Raw genomic sequence first — 24300 nt, 5'->3', positions numbered from 1 at the left:
TATTTATCGTGCAAAGTGATTCGTGTGTAATTGCAGAAATTGCGTTAAATTATTTAACAAGCGAATGCTCGAAGGGAGCCTGGGTGGAGCGTAGTGGGCGGCAGGCCGGCAGTGCACAAAAAATTCAAATTCATTTACACTTTACGCACAACGTGTGCAGGAAATTGATATATGCAATAAATTTGTAGACTACTGTGCCGGGCGGGCAGGAAATTATTTCGCTCGCACATCAAATTTGCAAATATTGGAAAATATTTGAATTTCGGTTGCTAACCAAATTTATGAATCTAATTGAATTTTCATTGCAGCTGCGCAAATAAATGTGGTTTAATGCGGGGCAATTGGCCCCCGACGCTCACCACAAAATGAACAACAACAACATGCAGAAACAAAAGCAACAATAACAGAGCCAGAGCGGACAGAAGCTTGCGGATGTCGCTTGCGGATGTGAAATTCACTTTGAGGATATGAAAATAGCGCATAAACGAGCCATAACACATGAGAGCAAACGGAAGAGCTTAAAAGGAGTATACAAAAAAGAACGCAGACACAGGCAGCTGGCAAGTTGGCAGCAACAGCAATCAACACACAAAGCAACACGGCCAGCCAAAAACAACAGCAGCAAAAGAAAGTGAAAGCTGAAAGCCGAAACTGTAAACGACGCTCCGTGTAAACACTCAAAAGCTCGTTAAGAGAATACATCCGGACAGAGCGTATGAGTGAGTGCGTGTGTGTCCGTGTATGTGTCACCATGTACCGACGCCAGCGACGACGTCTGAGTAGCTCCAACTCTCGCCTCTGCCCGGCCATTGCCATTGCCATTGCATAGTCGCATAGTCGCGCTTCCGTTTCCGTCTACGCTCACTCGCCTCATTTCCGCTGTGGCTGCAATTAAGCGAACTACCCGAGCCTCTTGCCAAGCCAAAAATAAATAAAAATTCAACAACAACAACAACAATGGCGCGCGCGACCAACTTTAATGGTAGGTATCACAAAAAGTTTAGCCAAGTTTAATCAGTCAAGAAACTGCTCAAAAGTGAAAGAAAAGTTTTCATTTAAAGCGAATTACGCTTCATTAAAAACTATATTCGGATTTATATTACACTTTTCATATTTTGTAATATTAAATGAAGGCTTTTAATTTACAACTTTTCACAAGTTTTTAAAATATTAATTTTGATACGTATTTGTAGGAAATTAAAAAAAAATCGTTACCTCAAAAGTTCAAAATCTATATGCCAACTATAATAGGCTATAACAATTAAAATACTTTCCAATTTAAATATTTACGTTATTGTAGAAGAAGTTTTTTAACCCATTTCCAATTTCTAAAAAGGATTACTTTAGAAATCCGCAAATAGTTTTCTTAATTTTGGAAATTGTTTTAATATTTCAAACTGAGTCAAAAACCTATCAGAAAAAATAAAAAATATTATGTTTGTTTAAAGAACGACTAAAAAACACAGAGAATATGAGACTTTTGTAATTAATTCGAACTCTGACTAATTAATAATTGATTTCCCAACCATTTTCTTTGGCAGATGCGCTGGACTACATATACATAGCGAATAGCATGAATGATAAAGCCTTTCTCATAGCCGAGCCGCGGCCCGATGATGACGCTGACGCGGATGAGCAGGACGAGGATTTTGGCGGCGGCGGCGGCGACAATAACAACAACAATCATTACTACAACGATGGCGGCGATAGCGACTTTATGAGCACAGCCGCTGTCGCTGGATCCTTGGAGAGCAGCAGCACGCCCAGCTCATCGCTGGCGACAGCAGCGCTGGCAGCGGCTGCGGCGAGCGCCTCGGTGGCCGCGGCGGCAGCGCGCATAACCGCAAAGGCGGCGCATCGGGCACTGGCCACCGGGGCGGCGGGCAGCAAAGCCATCCAGCTGATCGATGTGAATGGCAGCAATGGAGCCGGCGGCGGGGCCAGCGGCGTTTCGGACAATAACTATACAAACGTGGCTGTGGGCCTGGGCGCCATGCTGCTGAACGAAACACTGCTGCTGGAGGGCAATGAGACGGGCCTGAGCATTTTCGGCGAGCTGGTGAATGGCAGCGGGCAGCAGCTGCTAAATGCCAGCGCAGCGATCAATGTCACCGCCAGCAAAGTGGCCGAGGATGACTTCACACAGCTGCTGCGCATGGCGGTCACAACGGTGCTGCTGGGCCTGATGATACTCGTCACCATAATTGGTAAGTCAGCGGGAGCAGAATGTGAAAAACATGAAAAGCTCATTAGAGGCCGTACGAACGAGAGACCACTCTGAGTGTAAGCGAAATACAAAGCCAAAGCCAAAGCTGAAGCCGAAGCCAAAGCCAAAGCCTAAACATAGACATAATTATTTGCGCGCTGCTTTTGGCCCGACAATAAATTCCATGGACGCCAGACTCAGGCACGCGCGTGCCAGTAAATCCGACGCGCCATTTCATTGGGGAATATGGCAAACAATTCAATAAGGCAAAACCAAATGACAGCAGCAGCCATTTGCTGCGGGTGGTGATGCGGGTGGTGCCTTAAAACAGGCATCGAGTGGTTGCGCGTTCGCCTTCAAGATTTTTGCGTCCGTTCAGCATTTCGGTTCAGTTGCAGATAATAAAATACGCGTAACTGATATTTATGATGCTGCCGAGCCGTTTTATATTATTTATTATTGTTGTTATTATACCAGCAGCAGCACTTCGACTGCTCGTTTTTAATAAGGCGGCTCAATGTCGATGTTGCCATTGTTGTTGGGCAACATTCATTACACGCATTTAGCCATAAATCCAAAGGCAAACAGAAGACAGAAAATCCGCTCGGCAGCGGCAAGCGGCAGCAGCACTCATCTAGGCCAAAGCGACACGCCGCATTAAAACTGACAGACAATCAATCAATCAATCACTGTTTCAAGCCACAAAAACAACAACAATAACAACAGCAGCAGCAGCACGTTTTTTGTGCTCTCAACAAAATTACCATGAATACTTTAACAGTCCGATTGTAAAACGCAAAACATTTAGGTGTATGGCACACAGAAAAACAACAAGAACAACAAAAGCAAACGGATGAAATTGATTTCATTAATTTAAGTAGATTTCATTTCATTTAATTTAAACACGGCGCAAAAGCTAAGAGCCAAAATATAAAATCAAGCAGCACGCCCAAAAAAGTATGCTACACTTTTTCGAATGGAACAAAGGGCCATTTCCTTTGCGCCAATTCACATGCATTTGTTTTTGTTTTCGTTTTTTCTTATTTTTTTCGGCATTCATTTCGTATTCATTTTGATTTGCTTCTAATTTGTGTTTATTTTTTTGTAGTTTTGCTTTGCGCTCTGATTTTCACGCTAAACGTTGCCATTTTCATTTCAGTTTTCATTTTCATTTGAGTTTTCTTCACTTTTGAGCTTGGCAGCGGTTGCATTTGCTTTGAATGCTGTTTTGAGTGCCAACATTTAGCATTTAGCATATAAAAGGAAATGCTAATGAGCTTTAATGCTTACTACCCCAGCATGAAACAAGAAACTAGGCAAAATTCGGTGCCCAATGGCTGCTCCATTTTGGGCAACAGCTTCAATAACAACAAAAAGCGACCCAATTGAAAACATGGCTCGTTTGCGCTCGCTTAGAGGGCAGTTAGAGAAATTCTCAGAACAAGATTTGAAGGCAATCAAAGTTGGACTTGAAAATAGCTTGTATAATGGCTTAATTCCTTATCACATTTTAATTTGTGTATGACTAGAAGACATTACGTGGCTTCGCTCGAGTCAAATGAATATGGTTGTAAATGGGATAATACCGAAATTGATTTTGTAAAGACATATTTTAGCTTAGACACCTAAGCCAAACAGGCTTTTCTTCTTTCATATAAACTTTGAACACCGTTTTCCCCGACTTGGTGGAATTGGTCAAGACACCAACTCAGTGCAAGCTTTCGACCTTTAAGGAAGCTTAAAGAGTTAAGGTTCTTATCACTTACGGTCGAAAAGTCTTTCAGCCACAACAAAATCGCATATGAATAGATATATAATCAATTAAAATAATTAATATTAAAGAATCTACTTACATTGGGCTACATTAGTGACAAAACATCCGATTCCGATTGTGATCAACTTCATCCAGAATATTATCTTCCAGTTTTCCAAGATTAGCCTGAAACTAAATTTCAATAGAATTTCTTATAGTAAAGGTTTTCAGTTCTTACTCAACTTAATGTTAGACTAAAGAAGTTAATTTTACTTTGTTTTTAAACATTTAATTTTTTTTGCTTATTGCGAAGCTTGCGAATAAATGCTTTCAATTGATTTGATGAATAGCTATTTAAACTTGTGTCCAATATGCACTTTAAATGTAAATATTTACATATTGTAATCAATTTATGCATTTTTCAATAAATATGCAATTTTCCAATTGATTCATTTATGACATATACAGTTAATATATTTGTTTAATTTATGTTTATTCAGCATTAAATGATTTAATTCTTTAATTGACTTTAAATGGCCAAGCAAATAGATATAACTAATTGCCTCTATGGCATTTACAGTCTGCAGTTTCGGGGAAACTATTTCCTGGCATTTAACACACATTTAAATTTGAAGTAAAAGTTTTAATGCTGATGCAACGCTTTTCTTTAGACAAGTATTAAATGTGTATATATATATATATACTTAGTTAAGCTCAGTTTGAAGTTTTGTTTTTATGGCATTGCTTGGGGTTTCCTCAACAACATTTGAGCCCAGCTAAGCGGCGGTGCAATGCAAACAGCTGAGGTGCAGCACAGACAACCCGTCACTTTGCCTTCACTTTGACACTGAAGTGTCTAATTACATGTGTATTCCTTTGTTGCCGCCCCTGACAGGTGCCTTTGTATGTGTGTGTGTGTGCGTGTGTGTGTGCAGCAAACCCGTCACCATGCTGTGCCACAAATTGCATGTCTTGGGCTCAACTTTTGCAGCCTCGCACATTTCTTTGGTGCACCTTCAAGTGTGCCACAAGTAGTTGCGACAGCCGGGGGATATAAAAATAATATAGAAGCCACTAGCCGACATCAAAGGTGGCGCCAACAAATGCTGCACAGACTGCTGTCAATTTTACGCCCACTCACTAAGCGAGTGTAAGAGGCGTGGCATGGCGTCAGACGTCGGCATGGCTTTGGCAAAAGTTTACGACAGCGCGATTAGCTCATGTCGTTTATTTTGGCTTTTGTGAACTTTCTCTGAGACGGCTCAAGTGCAACACAATGTGGCAAGTGTTAGAGCAGGCAGAATACCTGCGCCAGGCAATTGCAGTGATATCCGGTTACAGCGCTCACTGGGACGCTCTGAATGTTCAAATGCAGCAGCCAAGTTTAATAAGATTCCCATTTCATTTGGCCCAACGGCTCTGCGGCACACAACTTTCGTAATTCGTAAACTTTATCCGTTCGCTAGGGTCTCGATTTCATTTTCAACAGAGGGCATTGTGATTTTGCCACGAATTATGTAACGAATAGTTTTTAAACCCATAGAGTAAGCATATATATTCTTGATACAGCCGAGTCGGTATAGTCTCTACGTTTCTAAGCTTCATGAATCTCCGACTTTATGTTACAGACATATATGTCGGAATCGACCCGGTCGGATCACTATATCATATGGCTCTATATAATGAATTGTAATAAATATATCTTGATCTTTTAATATACCTTGATCTGAACCTTATAAAATCGGTATACTATATTATATTTCTCCCAAGTGTCGGTAATAGGACTTTTATATAAAAGACATTGAAGGGCATTTAAACTTCCGTTTGGCATTGACAATCCTTCCTTCTTGTTTTCATTTTAATTTTCATTCACGTTTACTTTTACGTTTATGTATTCGTATTTCCCATTCGTTTGCGCTTTCGACTTTGGTTTCGGTTTGCAACTGCGCTTAAATTTGACTTGCCAACGTACTTAATTGAATTGAAAACTTTGCGCTCAAGTCAATTTTCGCAATTAGGCCGCTGAGCAGCAGTGGCAAGAGTGGCAAGAGTGGCAACAGTTCGTGCAGCTGTCATTGGCATTTCGCATTTCCTCTGTAAAGAATTAGTACAAGTTCTTGAACAATTGCAGGCAACGTCTTTGTGATAGCTGCCATTATACTGGAGCGAAATCTACAGAATGTGGCCAACTATCTGGTGGCCTCCCTGGCCGTTGCTGATCTGTTTGTGGCCTGCCTGGTGATGCCATTGGGCGCAGTCTATGAGGTAAGTGCGGGTTAAAGTTGCAAGAACTTCGACCCGAGACCCAAATTGGTCTCTCATGTTGATGGATAATTAAGTTAGCCAAGATTATTTAGCTGTAGTTGGTTGGGCTGTAGTTTAGACTGTAAATAGTAGCGATATACGCGCCCAACTATCGAATTTATCGATACCCCAAAAATCGATTTTATTCCTAGTCATGTTAAAAGTTCTATAACGTAGATTTAAATGTGTTTATCAACAAACACATTAAAGCTATCGATAAATTGACTTACCAATATGTATATCGATTTGTCGATAATATTGAGACAATCGATATATTGGTAAGTCAATGTATCGATTGTCCCAATATGATCGATAAATCAATATATCAATAATGGACTGTGACAATTATAGAGTGTATTCAGTATCGATTATTTTGTAGAACTGTATTCAGTTATGAGTTCTTCCACAGAACACAGAATTAAGCCTTGCTGGCCAGCAGCACCAGGCGTAGGCACAGTCAAAGCTTGACCCTTAACAAACGATTGTAGTTGCTCAACTGTTGTCCTGGCCAGCGGGGGCTTAGCCATTTAAAGGCAGTGCAATCCTTGTTTGTACCCAGTTATTAGATGCCATTATGGCCTGGCCTTTTTGTGAACTCTTCCCCAGTGTGACATCAATTTTAATAAGCCATCAACTTTTATTGTCTATTTAACTGGCACTCTGAGACCCCGTCCGTAACTTTATGTACTTTTCATCTTATCTGTTCCAACGCACACACAGATTAGCCAAGGCTGGATACTTGGACCGGAGCTATGCGACATTTGGACATCGTGCGATGTACTCTGCTGCACTGCATCCATTCTGCATCTGGTTGCCATTGCCGTCGATCGGTAAGTAATTACATTTCTTGGTGCGACACGGGATGGGAGGGGGAATTAAATATAAAGGAAAAGAAAAAATAGCTGAAGAAATCATCACATTTGATAAATGAGCACCAAAATCCACTTGTAAGCGACGTGTAAAACAAGCCGGCATTTCCTTTGAGCAGGGGTGTGGGTATTAAGGCGGTTTTCTGTCAATATGTGTGTGTGTGTGTGTGCGCGTGTGTTTGTGTGTGTGAGCTAAGCGAATCAATCAATCAAGTTTTTAGCATGTCAAATCTCTTTACAAATCCACTTGGCAACAAAACGAAGCGCACATTAAGACACATAGCAAAAAGAATACGTGAAAGCACTTGAGCAATGTGCACGAGACATTGAGATGCCCTAGATAAATATTTTTAGAATTTATGAGAATAGAAAAGGGTAAGAAAATAAATATCCTTAAATTTATGATAATCAGGACTCAACTAAAATAAATGTAAAAATCCTTACAAAAGAAAAGGTTCCTTTTCTGGATTACTTCTAAATTGCTTAAAAATTCTGAGAATCAAACAAATTAACTATCACAATTATTAATATTTTAATATTAATATTAAGCATTTTTAAATTTTAACTAAGCTGAGATGCTTCATTTATATTTTCTGTACAATTACATGCACAAAGAGAACAGCCAAAATGACACAAAAGATTTATGAGTCCCTTCAGATTTGAAGGTATTATCGAGAGCTCTGTGGCTCCGCAATTTTATAAGGCAAGCTCTGACACAATTTAAAATGTGATTTCAATGCAAAACCATTCTCAATGCTTAGCCAGCATTTGCTAACAATCGATATGCCCAATAAAAGTAGAAACTCATACCCAATCCAACGGCCATGGCCGCGACCAACTGTCTGTCGCTCAGTTCATAACGGGTGCGTGTGCCTGTGTGTGTGTGTGTGTGTGCGTAGGTTGCGTGTGTGTGTGTGTGCCGTTAATATGCTTAGCCATTTAGGGTTGACAAATCCGGGGGCTGTGTTTACTCGGCTTGTCTCCTGCCACATTATGGCTATATAAATTTAAAATAAATTCTCACTTATTGAAGCGTATGGGGCATGTAGCATGCCTGGCTGCATATCATCAATCAATTTGCAGCAAACATTTCAATCAATCAATCGAATTGAGTACGGCGCCCAAACAAACGGTAAATGAAATGAATTTCATTTGCAGACCTACACCCGCCCACCATGAATAGCAAATCTAATGCCATTCGCAATGTGTTTTCGTTGTGGTTGGGGGGCGGCTTTTCGGTTTGGGCAGGGCGCATATTCATTAGGAAAAGTACCCAAGGCGATGGCTCAATGTCAGCTAATTTCAGCCGCTGCACTTGACGACAATGGAATGAAAAAAAAAGTGGAAAGCCTGGATGCTGCACACTTAGCTGCACGTTGCAAGTGCCACAATATTGTCGGCTATATTGGCGCAATTTTCAATGGCTTCACGTCGCGTATACGTAATATGCAAAATGCACAAATGAATGCAATGGGCCCAAGCAACACCAGCAGCAGCAGCATTTTGTGTATTTAATGAACACTTAGCGCACCCCAAATAAGCAGCAGCAGCAGCAGCAGCAGAGGCAGCCACAATGGCAAAGGCCATGGCAAAGCCAGCCAAGGCCTGAGTCCCCAGGCCCGTACAACGTATCGTATGCGCAATGTAATTTCGAATTGGCAAAGCGTCGCGCGCTCTGCACTTGACTGGCTAATTTCATTTTATTGAACAATGGCATTTTCGGGCATTCGGGCAGCTTGCATTGGCCAATAGCAGACTGAACGCCCACATTAATTGGCTAAGCTGCGGGTCAATGCGGTGCCAATTATTTGGTGGTTTCAATTAGTTCAGCCAGCCAGAAAAACAAAGCCCAGCCGCAGCACAGTCCAACAATAAATTATGTAAAATACACAACAAAATTCTATTTATTTTTTAGTTAGTTGTGCACACACACACACACACAAGCCCGCGCACACATTTCAATTATGTTTATGGCGCACGCGGCGTATACGCATTTGCGCGTTTCAATGCTTTAGTTGCAGCTCATTAAAACTGAGCCCTAGAAAATGTTATTAGTTTTACACAAATCGATGCATTTACCTGTGAAATTGTGTATTTCAGGTGCGGGTGCTTGCGTTTGTCGCTCGGGGAGCACTTCAATTTAAACGTTGTGCAATTTTGGGATCAATTTATAAATCAAATAATTTACTGAAGTGGAATATTTGAATTAAAATGAATGCATTATTATTAAGGCGAACAAATTTGTATAGACGCTGCTAAGCCCAGAGCTGCCTATTCAACCCGACTTGCAAACAGATATATACTTTTAGTCAGTCATTAGGCAATGCTAGACTTTCTATTTGAATGAGATCAAGTTTCTACTACGAACATATTTTACTTATTACTATTTCACCTGAAACGTAATTCAATTCAGTTTAAACTTTGGACTACCTGCTGGCTGGCCTCATTGTGTGTAGTTTCTATAAGATGTGCTCAGAACTTGCTGCCCGATTCTTACAGGTATATTTGCCTACTGTGTGCTCTTATCATTTCGCTCGCTGATTTGGCTGTCAATTGGGCAAATTGAAATGCTGGCTGGCCCAAATTGCCTGTCAATAAATAAAGCCAAGTGATGCTTAGATTTCGCATGCATATCAATCAGCATAGCATTCGGATGAAACGGCCCTGGCGCTCCAATATTTTGGGTATTTGGGCTGTCAGCTGGACGCCAAAAAGGGAGACGGCGCCTTATTTCGTATATTATGATGGGCGCCACTCAAAAGTATGCAAATGAGCTGCATGACAGCTCCGTTTCTGCCTGAATGGCAACTCATTGTGGGGAATAGGCAGCCAAGTTCTCAAGAGCAGCTTGCGCCATGATGAAACAATTACGGCGAAATTCCTGGACCCAAGTCTGGACTATGGAGGGGGTGCCCACCCACAGTCGAGCAGGCATACACTTTACGAGTATTTGCTAGTTGTCACTTGATATTTAAAATAGAATTCAAAGCCAGCTTTTACTTATCAGCAAACGGAATGAAAATTAATGTGCTTTTAAGCAAGAGGCCGCCCCATTTGCTGGATGTCATTGTCGCTGCCAGATCCACAGCGAGAGGAAGCCCACTCTGCCCTGCTGCCTGTGCATTAATAAATTAAGTTTGTCAAACGATTCTTGCCCCCGAGGCACCTCTCCCAGCCAGTTCCTTTTGCTGGCTGTTGCGCCCGCATGATAAATAGTTGCTGGAAATTCGACTACAATAATAATATTTGCAAGTATTTGTCGTTACGAGCAGCCGACTCGTTGACAAGTAAGCAGCCAACAGGCGACGACAGCCCATGTTGCAAGAAATTGCCGCCTGCCTCCGCCTGCCTACTTCTGCCTGCCAGAGCCGCCTCACTCAGCGTTGCCAAGTTCATTTTCCATGTCAGTAATTTTTAAGCAATTAAGACAAAGTGCCAACAATATTTACGAAATTGTGAGACAAGAAGCAGCAACAGCAAAAACGAACAGCAGCAGCAGCCAGCAACAAAAACCCGTGTCCAGAGCAAAGCAAAAGCCCAAAAATACCCCAAACACAATAAAAGCCTATGACACGATACCGTTCACAACCAGGCTGGTGGACAGCAGCAACAACAGCAGCTAGAAAGAACGTGACAACGAATACTAAATACCCTTAAATAAATACGCATTTATCTTTGACACTGCCCGCCAATAGCAGCTCGTAATTGCTGACTTTGGCGTAGATATCTTGAGAAGCAGAAAAGTTTTCCATACCAAAACTCAGCTTTCAAGCGATTCTTCCCAAAAACAATATAATAATAAGATAAGATATTGTTTATATGTAAAAGGTGAGGTAAAGTTGTATATGATCCATCTCTGATCCGACAGATGGACAGAGGACAGTCTCAGATGAACGGACAGAAGGCCTTGAGTCCATCGCATCGGCTGCTGAAGCTGCTTAAGATAATATATACCTTATGGCCTCGCCGACGTCCCTCTGTGCGCAACACAGTTCGTGATATACTCATAATACCCACTACAAGGGTATCAAAATGGCGCATGGTCATTAATCTTTATGCCTTTCGCTGGCTGCTGCCACTGCGGCTGCTGTTGTTGTAGTTGCCGATGCCGCTGCCGTTGTCTCTGCTGTCGATGGCGCTGTCAATGCCAAAATACATGCACAGACAATGCTATATATACATATATACATATACATATATATGTATATATACAATATAGAGAGCGCCCGCAAACGCGGCCGCGTCGTGGGCATTGGAGTTGTGCATAAATTTTATGCTCTGCGGCATGTTGCTGACGTCATTATTAGTGGAAGCAAATGACAAATGCCACAAGGGGCAACCTGCTGCCGGGTCAAACAATCATTTAAATGCAAAGTTTTGTTTTATATTACTTTTGATTGCATACAACACGTGACTTTAAGCCCTTGCCATGTAGCACAGTGTTAGCTGAACAGGCCAACAGTTGGGCGCAGTTGTAGCTGTTGTTGTTGTTTTTGTTGCTGCTGTTGCACATGACATATTCAATTAAATTTCAATTAAGTCAACATAGTTTTATTTATATTTTTTTTCATAAATATTTTACCATTTAGCACTTAAAACGTAATTACATGTTAATATTCGTCGCCGTTGGCGATGTCGTTGTCGTTTGCGTTGTTTGGCATAACTGCTAGCTTAACAACAACAGCAACAACAAAAACTAAAAATGCAACAACATCATCGAGAACAACCACTGCGACCACAAACTGTCCCCATATGTGCCCTGCTGTACCATGTGCAATTGTAATTGCTGTTGTCACACAAGAGTTTTTCTACTTAGTGCAGCTACAGTCAGTGCGAAAAGTCTGTGTAGTTTGTGCATAAATTGCATACAAATATATTTTTAATTTGTAAGCAGTTGAACACTTAACTAAATTAATTGAAGTTTCAATAATTAAACAAAATATTTTGAATTCCTTGAAGTATCAGGAACAGCCCTAGTGTATCTATATAATACCCAATCTCATCTCATTAATTTTTATCCAAGCACATCAAATTGCCATATTAATTATCTAAATTAATTGGCTTTTTTTAGAAATAAGAAAACGTTACAAGAAAATCGTTAATAGTTGCCCTAACTTCAGAACATTTTATAGGTAATTTCATAATTTCAAGAATAAATTTCTTTTTTAAAATATAAACATATTTATAGCTTTATAAATCCTCAATCCACAGTCATACATGCGTAAATAAATAATTCTGTTAAAGCTCTTAAATTGTTGTATACATGTTTTCACAGCCCCTAAGCAGATTTCGAGCAGAAACTTCATTAAAATGTATTTATGTATTTTTTCTTTTATATATTCGCATAATATATGCGCCGCAAATAAAAGCGAAACTTGTCAAAGCGAATGCTAAAAATAAGCACAGACAAAGCCAGAAATAGAATTTATTATTTATATATGCTTGGTCTGTTTGGTGCACCGACTGCCGTCAGGCACTGTGCGTAATTTTTTGGCATTGTCAGTGCAAATGAACATTGCAGTCGTATTTTACATAATTTGCACGCTGTCGCTGGTCATTTTAGCGAATGGCGCTTAGACTACATAACCACGCCCCCCTGCCATCCCCCTTCACACAGCCCACCTTAACCCCTGACTGCCGGCCAACTGCTGCGGCTAACCCATTGCCACAATGTTCATGTGCAATTCAACTGCATATGGCCGGCTGCAAAGTTTTGTGCATGGAGTACTTTTAATTGCGCATGTTTTCGGGGCACACAAACAGCCGGCACAGTGGGGCCACAATATATTTTGTATATATGGTAAATATATATATATATATTTGGTTCTAAACAAAAGCATAACCTTAATTAAATTGCTAGTTAAACAAACGCATTTAACAGCATAATTAGTTTTCCTGCCACAATCAGAGCGAGAGAGGAAGCCAGGTCGGCCTGAGGTGGGGGGTGGAGCTGTGTGGCAGGCAGGCAGTCAGTATTCGAATTTCGCTTCATTTGCTTTGCACATTTGATTTCACAAACTGAAATGCTCAGATTCATGTGTGTGCGGCAGGCACACACACACACATACACACACACAAATATAGTGTGCCTTTCAAATGGTTAATGAGACAAAGCTGGCCCAAGAGCAGGCGCCTGCCAAAGCAAACACTGTGAAGCCTGGCAATAAAACCGGATATGTTACTAAGACATTTATGCTATCTGATAATGCCTGTACACACAGATACACACATGCACAGGCACACACAAGGCCACGCACACGCACACACATTTGGCTTTATAGTTGTTACGACATCTGCAATGAGGTGTTTGTTACATTTAAGAGCCGCCTTCGATACACTCAAGTTCATAAAACAAATGTTAAATGTTGAAAATGTCTATAAGCGCTTTAAAAGTGTGCGCGTGTGTACAGTGTGTGTGTGTGTGTTCGTGTGTGTGAGAGAGAGATTATGCGTGCGTGTGCGTGCGCTTACTTGGGAGCCATATTCAATCTCGATTAGCAGGGCTTGACATAATTCTAATGATTTATGTATTTGCTAGACAACATTACAAAATGCCTCAATCAATATTTGCAAGCCACTACAACACACACGCGCGCGCACTCACACACACACAGAGAGAGTGTGTTTGTTGTGCCATTTAAGCTATAAACTTAATTATGTGCCGGCTGAGCCACGTCTTGGATTTATTGACAGGCCAAAGTGTGCTGGTGCGTGTGTGTGTGTGCGTGTGTGTATCTGGGTCTGTGTGTGCTGGCATTTACAACTTAATTAAGCTGCAAGCCAGGCTAAAACACACACACACACACACGCACAGAGAACGAAAGAGAGAGTGGCAGCCTGACTAAGTACAAAGTACACTTGCAAAGTGTTGCCCACATTTTTGGGGTTAACCGAAAAGTTTTTTAACTAAAATGTCAAGCAGCGGGTAAAAAAGCAATTATAAGACCAAAATTTCTTTAACCGCAGCGGCAAACGGCAATTTCAAACATTTCATTTCGAAATGGCAAAAGCACTACCAACCACATTCAAGATGAATTACAATTCTATAACTGTCACAGGCGGCTAACCCAAAAATCTATGTTCCTGTCAGTGTGTGTGTGTCTGAGTGTGTCGGTGTGTGCGTAATTTAAATTTCGAATTTGTAAAAGTCGCATAAATCAAAATAATGGCGCACGGGCTGCCTGCTGCCTGCTAAATGATTAATCAGTGCGAGAAAGTAAATTGAAATTCAAATAAATCAAATGAGAGACAGACTCAGTCGGAGATGGCAATGGAGTTTGTTACATGAACCTGTCGAGGGATGGGAGGGGGCGGCGGTGTTGAAGGCTTTAAGGGGGGGAAGGGAACGTGCCCCAAAGACAAATGACACCCAAATGAAAAATGCTTAACTCAAATTGAAAGGCTAGCCATAAACTACATTAAAAAAGCCAAAGAAAAATAATATTAATAACTGCAAAGTCAAAGCTGGGCGACTGCCAGATGCCCTGCAATCAGCGAAAAGGGTAGAAGTTTTAAGGAAAATATATTTGACATTATATTTAGAGTCTTATATAAATTTAACTTCAATTGAAAGGTTAACTTATAGTTGGAAATAGAATGGGAAATAAATTTTTTATTTTGTAATTTGTGATTAACTCTTAAGAAGTTCAAAAGATAAAAAAATTATATATATTAAATACCCTTTATTGGATGAACTCAATATACTCTTTAGGCAGTCAGGAAATAGAGTATATAAGAAAGACCACAATACTAGAAGCACAAATGAATATTATTTATCCACTTGCAATTGAAAAGTTTGCGGTCATATTAAGCCAAGAGTTGGCATGCACATGCATACGTATATATATATAAAATAATATATATATTTATATATATCCATGCGCATTTCGAGGTTTATTTGTATTTAGTTTTGCGTTTAGCTGAGTTTGGCCACGCCGTGTGATTAATGGTCGGTTTTCGGTTTGGACCAAAAACTTTTGCGACCGGAAACGAAACTTGGCCACAAACCGCAACTAGAGCGAGCAAGAGAGATAGCTACAGCGAGTGTGCCCAAGGCAAGACACACACACACACAAACACACGCACACAGAGAGAGAGAGAGAGAGAGAGAGAGAGAGAGAGAGAGAGAATAAGCAAAACAGGCAACGACCAGAACGCAGTCAAATTGAAGCCAACAAGCCAAAGTGTTGCCCCAGAAAAACCCATTGTTGCCCACACATTTGCGCATTTTCACAATTTTCACGCTGAAAACTACGTACAATATTTTCTAAAGGCAGGACAAGAGCTAATGTAGCAGCCACTTGCCACTTGCAGCAAGTGCTTGTGAGTGTTGACCTCCCCCCCTCCAATTCCCCAAGTGACGACAGTTAATTAGCTCACTACATTTTTAATATTTGAGATTTAACCGATTGTCAAGCAAAGCTGGACAGGCGTCCTTTAAAGACACGCCCATTGGCTGGACAATTATAAGACCCGTATACCATTTAAGCTCATTAAATAAGTATAATTGAGTGGGCCGTGGACGCAATAATGCAAATTCCCTTCTTTTCATAGGGTATTTGCAGAGAGTATTAAAAAATACGCATAGAAGGAGACACCTGCGTGCTCTATATAAAAATATTCTTTAGCAGCATTAACAGCCGAGATGATATATCTGCCGGAACGGAGCACTATACTATATATATATTAGTTGGCATAGGAATGATCGATCGAAAATTGAGTTCTTTTATAAAAAACCTTTTTCTTAGCCACACTTTTTTTCAAGGATATTTCATATTCGATGTGTCTGAAAAATACGTTCTGCTTGCTTTTTAAGTTAAATGCAAATGCAAGGAAAGATTTATAAAAGGCGGCGGCCACAAGGCGCAGGACTCAAAACAGCAGGTCTGCCAGACAGCAATCAACGCACTTGGCTGCACTCAATGAGGCTGCGACTGCGAATGCGTCTGGGCCAGAGATTGAGCCTGCTGCTGAAACTCTAACTGTAACTGTAACTGGGCGTGGCCCTGCAACTAGTTGGCTTTTGTTGTCTTGTCCTGCGGCTGCTGCTGCGACTGCTGCTTTATCCTTTTGCGACTCCGCCTTGCAATTTACATAAGTTTCTTGTTTTTGTGCCATAAATTACCATTGCTGCCCCATCCAGTGGCACGCACAGGGCATACAGGACGCGGCAGACAGAGCCGCACGCACCAAACGGCACAGGACACATATGCGAAGGGCCTGTAATCAACAGAAGTCGCATCCTGTGCCAGCTGTGCGCCCAGTAGAAAACTTTGCCAGATGAGAGACAAAACAACAAATATAAGCCTTAAAGCTGCCGACTGATCAACTAAGGGTTACCCTATACCAAAATCGAGAATCTAAAAACGGATAAAAAACAAAATAGGTATTTTTTTACTAGGGCAACTATTTAGTTCAAATTGTAAAGAACAAAAATTATGCTTTGCGTACTTCAAACAAGAATAAATATTCTTGGAGCAGGAAATGTTCAAGTATAAAACATTTTCTTTGAATCTAAAAACCTTTCATTTTAAGAAACGTTCTTCCATAGAAAACATTTAACACTTATTAAACCTTTACCACAGCAAAGCCTTACGACATACACAGTCTGGTAGCTAATATACCCCATGCGGAAAGGATTTCAGGCACACAAAGAACATGTACGCAATTTCTGCTCATATAAATTTGTAGGTCGCCGCTGCAACAACAAAAATATAAAGATATAGAATGAAATATGCATGCAAAAGTGGCCAAAAAACTAGATTAAAACTGTGGGCCACTTTATCATTATTTAAGAAACAAGAGAGTACAAAAAAGTGGCACTCGAAATTGAAAACAAAGAGATGCGCGAGTTTAGGCAAGGCAAATGAAATTGTTGCCCAACACTGGCAACGGCAGCAGAGCTGAGTGCTAAGAGCTGTCTCTATGCTGGTCCGCAGGCAGGCAGCCTGGCAGGCCGTAATGGCCATTCCATTGGACAGCTAAAGGGCGCACGGCGGCGGTGAAGGTGGCGAGGCGAAGCTTATGGTGGACCGTGTTAGCTAGCTACAAAAGCGATGCACAGCCACGTAAGCACGTTTTAAATTGAATTTCGCTGTAAGGCCAGAGCCGTGCATGTCAGCATAACTGACGCACTGCCTCTAGCTCTGGGGCTGCTGCTGCTGCCTGCTGTCTGCTGGCTGCTGGCTGCTGGCTGCAAGCTGGACAAGCACATAACAAATAAACATTAAAATGTTGCTGCCCCTTGACGGTTGGCAGCTAATAGGCCGGCTGTTTTTTATCGTTCGCCCTGATGATGCGACAGTAGCGCGACACTGTCGCCTAGAATGAAGTGTAAGACTATAATATTTAAAAATGCATTTATTATGCTAATTGATTTCAGTCAACGCCTGTTTGTATTAATTATAATGAGCATAAATATGCGGGCATAATAAACGTAATAAACATAATAATAATAATCATAATGGCAATAAATGGCAAACGAGTCGCGTATAAAATGAAATTAAGTATCAATCATACGACGTGTTGAACCATTTGACATTATTATAATTAAAATGTATATGTGCACGGAATATGCGAGTTGTCTACGCTAAATGCAAATAAATTTAATAATTATTAATGGGCTCTTGAGCAAAAGTGCAGCAGAATATGCTTCTACTCATATTTAAAGCGCATTTAAATGCTCGATCGAATGCGGTGGTATTTAAGATACAACATATATATATATAGGACTAACAGCCCCGCCAGGTAAAGATATCGATTAGAGCCTGTAGCGGCCGTTAAAATGTTAGATGCATGTTATAAAACAGGAGGGATGTTATCAGGAGCATACGGTAATAGAAAATAGAGTCGGGTTCAAGAGAGGCGTGCGTGTGAAATCATTGAGTAAAATAAAAAATAAACGTATAATTTTACCAGTAAGAAATAAATGTATGAACTGAATAAAAACCGATACATTAATTTTAAGCTAAATGAACATTGTGTATTTTAATAGCTCCAGAAACTCGATTACTAGCGTAAGTATACCCCGGCCTTGCCCGTGTTACGTATAAAACTAATCAACAAAGACCCAAACCTCTTTAAAATCGGATGAGATTTAAATGAGTTTTGAGGGTATATAGGATATTTGAGGTACAATTTTTACATGAATTTTGAACAAAATTGTTGCCAGATTTAGATGCCAAATTGATCTAGAGGTCAAAACATGAACAAAAAGCCACTCCTTATGAAAATCGGTTGATTTTTGACCGAGTTATGGGGGTGGGAAGTTTAGACCTATGTCTATATAGGATATTTGAGGGTACCATTTTCACATGAAATTTGACCAAAAATAATGTTGCCAGATTTAAATGCAGAATTGATCTAGAGGTCAAAACATGAACAAAAAGACACTCCTTATGAAAATCGGTTGATTTTTGACCGAGTTATGGGGTGGGAAACTTAGACCTATGTCTATATAGGATATTTGAGGGTACCATTTTCACATGAAATTTGACCAAAAATAGTGTTGCCAGATTTAAATGCAGAATTGATCTAGAGGTCAAAACATGAACAAAAAGCCGCTCATTATGAAAATCGGTTGATTTTTGACCGAGTTATGGGGGTGGGAAACTTAGACCTATGTCTATATAGGATATTTTCACATGAAATGTGACCAAAAATAGTGTTGCCAGATTTAAATGCAGAATTGATCTAGAGGTCAAAACATGAACAAAAAGCCACTCCTTATGAAAATCGGTTGATTTTTGACCGAGTTATGGGGGTGGGAAACTTAGACCTATGTCTATATAGGATATTTGAGGGTACCATTTTCACATGAATTTTGGCCAAAAATAATGTTGCCAGATTTAAATGTAGAATTGATCTAGAGGTCAAAACATGAACAAAAAGCCGCTCATTATGAAAATCGGTTGACTTTGGCCGAGTTATGGGGGTGGGAAACTTAGACCTATGTCTATATAGGATATTTGAGGGTACCATTTTCACATGAAATTTGACCAAAAATAGTGTTGCCAGATTTAAATGCAGAATTGATCTAGAGGTCAAAACATGAACAAAAAGCCACTCCTTATGAAAATCGTTTGATTTTTGACCGAGTTATGGGGGTGAGAAGTTTAGACCTATGTCTATATAGAATATTTGAGGGTACCATTTTCACATGAATTTTGACAAAAAATAATGTTGCCAGATTTAAATGTAGAATTGATCTAGAGGTCAAAACATGAACAAAAAGCCGCTCATTATGAAAATCGGTTGATTTTTGACCGAGTTATGGGGGTGGGAAACTTAGACCTATGTCTATATAGGATATTTTCACATGAAATGTGACCAAAAATAGTGTTGCCAGATTTAAATGCAGAATTGATCTAGAGGTCAAAACATGAACAAAAAGCCACTCCTTATGAAAATCGGTTGATTTTTGACCGAGTTATGGGGGTGGGAAACTTAGACCTATGTCTATATAGGATATTTGAGGGTACCATTTTCACATGAATTTTGGCCAAAAATAATGTTGCCAGATTTAAATGTAGAATTGATCTAGAGGTCAAAACATGAACGCCGGGGGCGGCCGGGGGGGGGGCGCGTCAAAGGATATGAGGGACCACACAGAAGCCGGTGCCAGTTATGCAGAAGATCGGGTCCTGACGCCCTCCTTGTCGTGAGCCGAGTTATGGGGGTGGGAAACTTAGACCTATGTCTATATAGGATATTTGAGGGTACCATTTTCACATGAATTTTGACCAAAAATAATGTTGCCAGATTTAAATGTAGAATTGATCTAGAGGTCAAAACATGAACAAAAAGCCACTCCTTATGAAAATCGGTTGATTTTTGACCGAGTTATGGGGGTGGGAAGTTTAGACCTATGTCTATATAGGATATTTGAGGGTACCATTTTCACATGAAATTTGACCAAAAATAGTGTTGCCAGATTTAAATGCAGAATTGATCTAGAGGTCAAAACATGAACAAAAAGCCACTCCTTATGAAAATCGGTTGATTTTTGACCGAGTTATGGGGGTGGGAAGTTTAGACCTATGTCTATATAGGATATTTGAGGGTACCATTTTCACATGAAATTTGACCAAAAATAGTGTTGCCAGATTTAAATGCAGAATTGATCTAGAGGTGAAAACATGAACAAAAAGCCACTCCTTATGAAAATCGGTTGATTTTTGACCGAGTTATGGGGGTGGGAAACTTAGACCTATGTCTATATAGGATATTTGAGGGTACCATTTTCACATGAAATTTGACCAAAAATAGTGTTGCCAGATTTAAATGCAGAATTGATCTAGAGGTCAAAACATGAACAAAAAGACACTCCTTATGAAAATCGGTTGACTTTTGACCGAGTTATGGGGGTGGGAAACTTAGACCTATGTCTATATAGGATATTTGAGGGTACCATTTTCACATGAAATTTGACCAAAAATAGTGTTGCCAGATTTAAATGCAGAATTGATCTAGAGGTCAAAACATGAACAAAAAGCCACTCCTTATGAAAATCGGTTGATTTTTGACCGAGTTATGGGGGTGGGAAACTTAGACCTATGTCTATATAGGATATTTGAGGGTACCATTTTCACATGAATTTTGACCAAAAATAATGTTGCCAGATTTAGATGTAGAATTGATCTAGAGGTCAAAACATGAACAAAAAGCCACTCCTTATGTAAATCGGTTGTGACCGGTTTGGGGGTGGGGTGACCTAGTCTATGGGGGGTCCCCGGCCATGTTGCCAGATTTAAATGCAGAATTGATCTAGAGGTCAAAACATGAACAAAAAGACACTCCTTATGAAAATCGGTTGACTTTTGCCGAGTTATGGGGGTGGGAAACTTAGACCTATGTCTATATAGGATATTTGAGGGTACCATTTTCACATGAATTTTGACCAAAAATAATGTTGCCAGATTTAAATGCAGAATTGATCTAGAGGTCAAAACATGAACAAAAAGCCACTCCTTATGAAAATCGGTTGATTTTTGACCGAGTTATGGGGGTGGGAAGTTTAGACCTATGTCTATATAGGATATTTGAGGGTACCATTTTCACATGAATTTTGACCAAAAATAATGTTGCCAGATTTAAATGCAGAATTGATCTAGAGGTCAAAACATGAACAAAAAGCCACTCCTTATGAAAATCGGTTGATTTTTGACCGAGTTATGGGGGTGGGAAACTTAGACCTATGTCTATATAGAATATTTGAGGGTACCATTTTCACATGAATTTTGACCAAAAATAATGTTGCCAGATTTAAATGCAGAATTGATCTAGAGGTCAAAACATGAACAAAAAGACACTCCTTATGAAAATCGGTATTTGAGGTTGACTTGGCCGAGTTATGGGGGTGGGAAACTTAGACCTATGTCTATATAGAATATTTGAGGGTACCATTTTCACATGAATTTTGACCAAAAATAATGTTGCCAGATTTAAATGCAGAATTGATCTAGAGGTCAAAACATGAACAAAAAGCCACTCCTTATGAAAATCGGTTGACTTTTGACCGAGTTATGGGGGTGGGAAACTTAGACTCTATGTCTATATAGAATATTTGAGGGTACCATTTTCACATGAATTTTGACCAAAAATAATGTTGCCAGATTTAAATGCAGAATTGATCTAGAGGTCAAAACATGAACAAAAAGACACTCCTTATGAAAATCGGTTGACTTTTGACCGAGTTATGGGGGTGGGAAACTTAGACCTATGTCTATATAGGATATTTGAGGGTACCATTTTCACATGAATTTTGACCAAAAATAGTGTTGCCAGATTTAAATGCAGAATTGATCTAGAGGTCAAAACATGAACAAAAAGACACTCCTTATGAAAATCGGTTGACTTTGGCCGAGTTATGGGGGTGGGAAACTTAGACCTATGTCTATATAGGATATTTGAGGGTACCATCTGCCAGATTTAAATGCAGAATTGATCTAGAGGTCAAAACATGAACAAAAAGCCACTCCTTATAAATCGTTGATTTTTGACCGAGTTATGGGGGTGAGAAGTTTAGACCTATCTCTATATAGAATATTTGAGGGTACCATTTTCACATGAATTTTGACCAAAAATAATGTTGCCAGATTTAGATGTAGAATTGATCTAGAGGTCAAAACATGAACAAAAAGCCACTCCTTATGAAAATCGGTTGATTTTTGACCGAGTTATGGGGGTGGGAAACTTAGACCTATGTCTATATAGGATATTTGAGGGTACCATTTTCACATGAAATTTGACCAAAAATAGTGTTGCCAGATTTAAATGCAGAATTGATCTAGAGGTCAAAACATGAACAAAAAGACACTCCTTATGAAAATCGGTTGACTTTTGACCGAGTTATGGGGGTGGGAAACTTAGACCTATGTCTATATAGGATATTTGAGGGTACCATTTTCACATGAATTTCGACCAAAAATAGTGTTGCCAGATTTAAATGCAGAATTGATCTAGAGGTCAAAACATGAACAAAAAGCCACTCCTTATGAAAATCGGTTGATTTTGACCGAGTTATGGGGGTGGAAGTTTAGACCTATTCTATATAGATATTTGAGGGTACCATTTTCACAGAATTTGACCAAAAATTGTTGCAGATTTAATGAGAATTGATCTAGAGGTCAAAACATGAACAAAAAGCACTCCTTATGAAATCGGTTGATTTGACCGAGTTATGGGGGTGGGAACTTAGACCTATGTCTATATAGGATATTTGAGGGTACCATTTTCACATGAAATTTGACCAAAAATAGTGTTGCCAGATTTAAATGCAGAATTGATCTAGAGGTCAAAACATGAACAAAAAGCCACTCCTTATGAAAATCGGTTGATTTTTGACCGAGTTATGGGGGTGGGAAGTTTAGACCTATGTCTATATAGGATATTTGAGGGTACCATTTTCACATGAAATTTGACCAAAAATAGTGTTGCCAGATTTAAATGCAGAATTGATCTAGAGGTCAAAACATGAACAAAAAGCCACTCCTTATGAAAATCGGTTGATTTTTGACCGAGTTATGGGGGTGGGAAGTTTAGACCTATGTCTATATAGGATATTTGAGGGTACCATTTTCACATGAAATTTGACCAAAAATAGTGTTGCCAGATTATGCAGAATTGATCTAGAGGTCAAAACATGAACAAAAAGCCACTCCTTATGAAAATCGGTTGATTTTTGACCGAGTTATGGGGGTGGGAAGCTTAGACCTATGTCTATATAGAATATTTGAGGGTACCATTTTCACATGAATTTTGACCAAAAATAATGTTGCCAGATTTAAATGCAGAATTGATCTAGAGGTCAAAACATGAACAAAAAGCCACTCCTTATGAAAATCGGTTGACTTTTGACCGAGTTATGGGGGTGGGAAACTTAGACCTATGTCTATATAGGATATTTGAGGGTACCATTTTCACATGAATTTTGACCAAAAATAATGTTGCCAGATTTAAATGCAGAATTGATCTAGAGGTCAAAACATGAACAAAAAGACACTCCTTATGAAAATCGGTTGACTTTTGACCGAGTTATGGGGGTGGGAAACTTAGACCTACATATGTCTATATAGGATATTTGAGGGTACCATTTTCACATGAATTTTGGACCAAAAATAATGTTGCCAGATTTAAATGCAGAATTGATCTAGAGGTCAAAAGGGAATTAGACCTATGTCTATATAGGACATTTGAGACCAAAAATTTTGGACAGTTGCTAAGCAAAACTGAGGTCATAGAAAATCGGTTGATTTTTGACCGAGTTATGGGGGTGGGAAACTTAGATCTATGTCTATATAGAATATTTGAGGGTACCATTTTCACATGAATTTTGACCAAAAATAATGTTGCCAGATTTAAATGCAGAATTGATCTAGAGGTCAAAACATGAACAAAAAGACACTCCTTATGAAAATCGGTTGACTTTTGACCGAGTTATGGGGGTGGGAAACTTAGACCTACATATGTCTATATAGGATATTTGAGGGTACCATTTTCACATGAATTTTGGACCAAAAATAATGTTGCCAGATTTAAATGCAGAATTGATCTAGAGGTCAAAACATGAACAAAAAGCCACTCCTTATGTAAATCGGTTGACTTTTGACCGAGTTATGGGGGTGGGAAGCTTAGACCACATATGTCTATATAGGATATTTGAGGGTACC

General features: G+C 39.7%; 1 protein-coding gene and 1 long non-coding RNA gene across 3 annotated transcripts in view; one reads left to right on the top strand and one right to left on the bottom strand.

Moving 5' to 3' along the window:
- Positions 1-4151, bottom strand: part of LOC135431799 (uncharacterized) — a 79367-nt gene extending 75216 nt beyond the window's left edge. For both annotated transcript variants that reach the window (XR_010436840.1, XR_010436841.1), the window contains exon 1: positions 4060-4151. This is a non-coding gene — a long non-coding RNA (uncharacterized LOC135431799). The remainder of the gene's footprint in view (positions 1-4059) is intronic.
- The window catches only part of 5-HT1A (5-hydroxytryptamine (serotonin) receptor 1A), a 77521-nt gene that overhangs the window by 27093 nt on the left and 26128 nt on the right, over positions 1-24300 (top strand). The window contains exons 2-5 of the mRNA XM_064687123.1: positions 309-982; positions 1542-2207; positions 6091-6224; positions 6984-7093. Of these exons, the coding sequence (XP_064543193.1) occupies positions 958-982; positions 1542-2207; positions 6091-6224; positions 6984-7093 (935 nt within the window). The 5' untranslated portion in view covers positions 309-957. The remainder of the gene's footprint in view (positions 1-308; positions 983-1541; positions 2208-6090; positions 6225-6983; positions 7094-24300) is intronic.

This window comes from Drosophila montana, unplaced genomic scaffold (genome assembly GCF_035044405.1).
Source record: "Drosophila montana isolate Dmon_TW-CO22-7 unplaced genomic scaffold, ASM3504440v1 contig_3200_1, whole genome shotgun sequence".
Taxonomy (NCBI): Eukaryota; Metazoa; Arthropoda; class Insecta; order Diptera; family Drosophilidae; genus Drosophila; species Drosophila montana.
The sequence above is the reverse complement of the archived record's forward strand: the minus strand, read 5'-3'. Positions and strand labels throughout refer to the sequence as shown.